This window comes from Tupaia chinensis, unplaced genomic scaffold (assembly GCF_000334495.1).
Source record: "Tupaia chinensis unplaced genomic scaffold, TupChi_1.0 Scaffold000437_1, whole genome shotgun sequence".
In the NCBI taxonomy this organism is placed as follows: Eukaryota; Metazoa; Chordata; class Mammalia; order Scandentia; family Tupaiidae; genus Tupaia; species Tupaia belangeri.
In genome coordinates, this window is record NW_006159942.1 from 3,941,725 (window position 1) to 3,948,529 (window position 6,805).

Genomic DNA, 6,805 nt, shown 5'->3' on the forward strand with positions numbered 1-6,805 from the left:
TCAACTGAAGAGCCAGCCTGCTCCACCCAGAGAAGCACACTTTGTGAGAGCCAATGGAAAGGAGCCTGAGCTTCTGGAACCTATTCCCTATGAATTCATGGCATGATGGGTGTTAAAAATAAACTAATCTATGGTCTATACAAAAACAAATAAATAAAATTTTAAAATGAGGAGATGGTCGCAGCAGCCTTTGGCCAGAATCCTCTGGTCAGAGCTCTACCTTACTGGCAGCCAACATCCATAGGTCACAATGGCAGGGAAACTAAACTAATCAGAGTACCCGCCATTTTCCTGACCCTACCCCCTCCCATGATAATTAAATCACTTCTCAATGAGGTGGGCTGAAGCACCTCCACTTCAGACCCCCAGGGCAGGGCACTCTTTCTCTCAACAAACTATCCTTTTATTCTTGAGGGGAAAAAAAATAAAAAATAAAAAGATGCCCACATCTTCATCCCCAGAACCTGTGAATTTGTTACTTTACATGATAAAAAGGATTTCATGAATGTGATTAAATTAAGCATCTAGACAGGAGGAGATTATCCTAGATTATCTGGGTGGTCCAATGGATTCTTTTAGAAGGCAAGAGTGTCAGAGTCAGAGATGAGGGTCAGAGTCAGAGCCAGAGATGAGATGTGGCAAGGGAAGAAGAGCCCAGTGTGTGAGGAAGAAGGCACGTGAGTTGGGGAATGCAAACAACTAGTAAAGCAGGAAAAAGACAAGGAGAGTAATTCCCCCCTCCCCCAGCCGGTTGATGCCTTGAATTTATACTTCCCAGAATTGTAAAAGAATAAACCTGTGTTATTTTAAGATACTAAACTGTGATGTTTTGTGGCAGTAAGAAAGGAAGCCGCTGGTATTTTGATGCTTAGAGCTGATCCTTGTTCACATTAGAGAGTACAGACCCAGGTCTGCAGCAGGGATCTCAACCCCTCAGATGGAGCCTCATGCTTACTGACAAATGCATGGCTTACAGACTGAAGTTATTAAACACATTAATCCAGTTTCAGATTTGATTTTAAAACGGAACCAATATTAACTTTGAATAGTACAATTATTTTAACTATATCTGACCACCACAGAACAATTGTTCATTCAAAAAAATATATATAAAGGTATTTCTAATCCAAAAATATGGATTTTCAGCAGATCTTATTTAATGTCTATTTTGAAAATTGCCAGAGTCCAAAAGTACAGGAAAATAAAAAAATTCTATAGGAGCATTTCTCAAAACGTTAGGTTGACTTGAAAAAATGTTATAAGCATATGATGTGAATCAAATGAGGTGTGTACTTTACGATTAATGACATCAAGGTTGGCTTTTAGTTTTATGTTGAGCTGCCTTCAAATAAAATGTACAAAAAGTGAGCCAAAAATATTAGAATAGAAGAAAGCAGGTACTGGGAGTTTTTAAAATGTAAGAAATGAAAACAAAAGGCAAAGCCAGCTATTCATTTCTAACCTGAAGGAAAGAAAGAAGAAAAGAGAAAAAGACTGGAATTTTAGACCTCCCAACCCTGGCCGTGAGTCCTCTATTTGACCATCTGTCCCTTCTTCTTTTATCTCACACTTAATACGCAAAATAAGAATGAAAAAGTACATCAATAAAAAAAACTACCTCTGTCCATTCAGGCTATCACAACAAAATACCCTACACTGGAGAGTTTATAAATAATAAACATCTTTTTTCAGTTCTGAAGGCAGGAAAAGCCAAGATAAAGGCATGGATGTGACACCACTGAGGTCTTTCTCAGGGATAGGGCCTCTCTATCCACTCACATGAAAGGAGCCAGACACCGCCTTCAGCCTGCTTTAGAAGGGCACTAACCCCACTAGTAAGGGAGAGCCCTCATGTCTTAATCCTTTTCCAAAAGGCCTCACTTTTTATTATTATCACATGGAATATGCAGTTCCAACATAGGAAATTTCAGGAGAACATCAACACGCAGATCACAAGAAAACCCAAAAGGCAAAAGAAGAAGAAAATGGGATGATGAAAGGGTAACTAGCATGGTTTTCAGCTACTCCGTTCTGGATGATTGAAGCACTTAATTGATCTAAGGAAAAAAGTGAACTAAGTAAATTTTCAAAGAGAATTAATGGGCAATGAGTTTCTCATATAATCTAGAAGCAATCTGAAAGGAAAAACCTAGAAAGGTTTTCGTTTTATTTTAGTAATGGCCATTGACGCTAGCTAGTTCAAGCACTGTGGAAGGGAAGGAATGGATAATCCTTTCCCTTAAGGAGCCTACAAGTGAAATTATAAACAACTAAATGATAGTAATGTCATTCTTTTTTTTTTTTTTTTTTGGAGAGGTTTTCGCTATAGGGCGCATGCGCTCACCAGACAGACAGAGAAAGACGTAGAGACAGAAAGCGAGAAATCAACCCCCAGGGAGGATGGTCACGCTGCAATCCCTTCTCCTCCATTCTCCTCTTGGGATCTTGGGCATGCTTGCATACGTGCCCGGCATGAGTTCTAAGCCACCGGGTCCGGGATGCAAACCGTGGTTGACTACGTGGGAGTCCAGCAACATAGCCATTATGCTAACTGCTGGTTCCCTCATTCTTATTTTCTTTACCCTGGTCCTACCCACTTTATTTAAACTGAGGAGGGCCTGACTGAAGTAGTCAGTGAAATTTGTGAACAGTCCTAAATCTTTTTTGTTTTGTTAGTTCTTCCTAGGGAAATACACTAAAACCTTATCACAATTACATTCAAATAATTTTTGTGACTGTGTGTTCATGGATCCTCAGTGGGAGCAGAGACCTGATTGATCTCACTCACTGCTGCATACTCAGCACCTAGACATTGCCCGACAGGCAGCCGAGGCTCCATAAGCATGTGTTTAATGGAGAAATGCAGAAGCCAAGGGATATCTGTTCTTATTGTGAAGGAAAGATGTAGAGGAAGAATGAGTTGATGAAATACATGATACTAATCTAAGCAGTGATGGATTAATGACATCATTTACTTTGCTGTAAGAGAAGAAGGAATTCTGTTGTTTCTTTCGTAAAAGAGAGAGAGAGGGAGGGAGAGAGAGAGAGAGATTTTTGCTTTAGGGTGAATGCTCTTGCCAGAGAGACAGAGACAGTGAGAGGGAAAGTGAGAAATCACCCCCCGAAGGGATGGCCTCACTGCAATCCCTTCTCCTCCCAAAATCTTGGACAAACACACACACAGTGTGAGTTTGAAGCCACCAGGTCCTGGACTTGAACTGTGGTTGGTCGTGTGGCAGTCTGGCAATGTAACCACTACTCCATCTGTGGCCCCTGGGAATTCCATTGCTTCAACACCTGAAATACCAGCCACTCCTCCACATGCACGTGAAACTAGCATTTGTCCTCACTTGTGTCTAGATTGTGACTATGGTTGTAGGGCAATGACTAGACCTGCACTGTCCAATATAGTAGCCACTTGCCACATATGTCTATTTAAATTAAAATGAATTAAAATTGAATTAAGCCATGGCCTTGCAACCTTGTGATTAAGAAACCAGATTCCCCATGGCCAAATGTGGTTCAAATCCCAGTCCCGATGGCTTGAAAAACACACAGGATGCATGTGCATGCATGCCCCAAACCCCAACAGAATAGAGAAATGGAGGAGAAGGTATTGCAGCCTAACCACATCCCAGTGTGTGTGTGTGTGTGTGTGTCGGGGGTGGGGTCTTTCACATCTCTCTCTCTCTCTCTCTCTCTCTCTCTCTCTCTCTCTGGTGAGCACACATGCCCTCTGGCAATTAAAACAAGAAAAAGAAAATATTAAATAAAAAATTATTTAACTTACTTGCAATGGTCACTTTTATTTTAAGAGAAAAAGATTTTTGCTATAGGGTGCATGTGCTCACTAGAGAGACAGAAGTGAGAAGGCAACCCCCCCCCCCCAGGTAGTCATGCACATGCACCTGGCATGAGTTTAAGTTACTGGGTCTAGTATTCGAACTGTAGTCAACTATGTGGGAGTCCGGTGACATAACCATTACGCCAACTGCTGGTCCCGCATGAGTCACATTTTAAGTGCTCAGTAATCACATGAGTTCAGTGGCTACTACTGAATTTATTGCACACTGCAGATAGCATTTCCATCATCATAATGCATTCTATTTCACAGCTCTGGTCTGTCCTACGCTGCATTGCAACACAAAAGTAGTCAGAATTTTATATAGAAGAGAAATCTCTCTCTCTCTCTCTCCCCCTTTAGAACTGGCTGTTTGCTGAACTTAAGTTCCTCATCTGTCTTGCAAGCCACAATTAGTCAGCCAAATATGCATTTTATTTTTGAAGGCCCATAGAAACATTTTTATCTCAACTGGCAGCTCTCTGGTATAAAATTATTCCCTAGACTCTGCACTTCATTAGGCTATCTAATAGACAGAGATTGACTCACCAATTATATAAAATCTGCATTTTCCTAAATCAAAAACAAGCTGACTGAGGTTTATTTATCAGAAATTTCTTGTTAAATTATAAAAAATGAGACATAAACAGGGCAAACACCATTGCATGATGACTAATTACAAAAATGAATTATTCTTTGACCAAATTAGAGGCTGATTTAAAGACTCACTATTACTCGGGAGAAAAAAAGCTTTGAAATGAAAGGAATGTAGTACATCAGCTTGTATATATGCCCCTAGGTGCACTATACCATCTAGGACTTGACAGCTGTATGGGGTGAACACAAAGGAAAAGAGGATTTGATTATAAGTAAAGTTAGAAATACTTGTGTACCTTCTTGGCTTTGCTTAATTCATCCTTACTGTGCTTAATGGAGATTCTTTTCTTCTAGATAAAGATTATACAAAGCTAAGAAGATAAACTTGGGAAAGAATAGAACCTTTGGTGAAAGAAGCACTAACATTACTTACAAATTGCCCACATGAAAAAGAGTGGAGGGACCAGCAGGTGGCATGGTGATTAAGGCACTGGATTCCCACATGGCTAACTATGGTTCAAGTCCTGGATCTTTAAGCTTACTTTCTTACTACTTCTCTCTCTCTCTCTCTCTCTCTGGTGAGCATATGTGCCCTATAGCAAATTTTAAAAAATAATAATAATTAACAATTAAATAAAAATTAGTTTTAAAAAGAATGGAAGAGATCCGCCCAGTGACCCTTACGAGTCCTTCTTGGTTCTGCAGTGGAGCAGGTGCCGCTGTTGCTGCTCGTGTTGGATCCAGAACCGTAGCAGGACATGGGACTGGAGGACGAGCGAAAGATGCTGACCGGGTCTGGAGATCCTAAGGAGGAAGAAGAGGAAGAAGAAGAATTAGTGGATCCCCTAACAACAGTGAGAGAGCAATGCGAACAACTGGAGAAGTGTGTAAAGGCCCGGGAGCGGCTAGAGCTCTGCGATGAGCGTGTGTCCTCCCGGTCACACACAGAAGAGGATTGCACAGAGGAGCTCTTTGATTTCTTACATGCAAGGGACCACTGCGTGGCCCACAAACTCTTCAGCAGCTTGAAATAAACGTGCAGACTCAGTCACCCAGCCTTCATCCTCTGGGCTTCAGGATATTTCCTAATGGTTTTGAACATGCCATTTTTATTTAATTTGTAAACTGTAAGTTCATATAAACCTCATGGATTTTGGCTTAGGCAAGTGATTTCTATGTAATTAGCAATGATTCCATCTTAATAAAGTCTTGTGACCTGCAAAAAAAAAAAAAAAAAAAGAATGGAAGAGAGGGACCAGCAGTTAGTGTAATGGTTATGTCGCTGGACTCCCAGGTAGTTGACCACAGTTCAAGTCCCAGACCCGATGGCTTAAACTCACGCCGGGCGTGTGTGCGTGCGTGCCCAAGATCCCGAGAGGAGAATGGAGGAGAAGAGATTGCGGCGTGGCCATCCCCCCTGGGGGGGGTGATTTCTTGCTTTCTATCTCTCTGTCTCTTGTCTGTCTGGCAAGTGCACGGGCCCTATAGCAAAAACCTCTCAAAAAAAAAAAAAGGAATGGAAGAGAATTCTTATTATGGGACTATCTATAAGAAGAAGCTGATAACTTCTTTGAAAACATGAACACGGGACCAGCAGACAGCGTAATGGTTACATCGCTGGACTCTCATGTAGTCTATCACAGTTCAAGTCCTGGACCCAGTGACTTAAACTCACGCCAGTCATGTGTGCATGCGTGCCCAAGATCTCAAAAAGAAAATGAAGGAGAGGAGATTGCAGTGTGGCCATGCCCCCTGGGAGGTGATTTCTTGCTTTCTGTCTCTCTGTCTCTGTCTCTCTCTCTCTCTCTGTCTTTCCGATGAGCTCACACGCCCTATAGCAAAAACCTTTTCAGAAAAAAATAATGAACATTATAGGACTTCCATGGTAATAGCAAATGCCAGTCTATTTAATATTGTCCTGAAAACCTAAAACCTTGACTTTGCAGAGAGAGCACCTAGCATCTACTCCTAAAAGGCACAAGAGATCAGATTATCAAACAGGCAATGTAATGAAGATTTGGTAAAGGTTTTCTATGCCTTACTAATTCTGATGATGGAAGTCACATTTGGTTAGCCCAGTTAGATGCCCCTTGTCGAGAACAGCTTAACAGAGAAAAATGTCTTCTCCTATTGCCTGTCACTTGGACTTATTTAGAATCTTATCCACATGTAAGGTTCTCTTCTCAGGGCATAAATTAACTATTTACAAAGGCCTTCCCTAGATGCTTTAAATACTTGAAGGGTGTGCCAACATACAGTTACTGGAGGAGCAAAGTAATTTTAGCGATTTATTTTCCAAAAATTTGGCTTTTATATTTTGTTTTGTGTTTGTGTTGGGTTTTTGTTTGTTTGTTTGTTTGTTTGTTT

At 41.0% G+C, this 6,805-nt stretch overlaps 1 protein-coding gene across 1 annotated transcript; it reads left to right on the forward strand.

Moving 5' to 3' along the window:
- The first annotated feature begins 5,108 nt into the window (after window positions 1–5,108).
- LOC102478775 (cytochrome b-c1 complex subunit 6, mitochondrial) lies at window positions 5,109–5,677 on the forward strand. The gene has a single exon (XM_014590374.1). It carries the CDS (start codon window positions 5,197–5,199, stop codon window positions 5,470–5,472), a length of 276 nt encoding a protein of 91 aa, XP_014445860.1. The 5' UTR covers window positions 5,109–5,196; the 3' UTR covers window positions 5,473–5,677.
- The last annotated feature ends 1,128 nt before the right edge of the window (window positions 5,678–6,805 follow it).

Excerpts from the sequence above, each read along its gene's own strand:
- LOC102478775 (XM_014590374.1), top strand. The coding sequence starts at position 5,197 with ATGGGACTGGAGGACGAGCGAAAGATGCTGACCGGGTCTGGAGATCCT.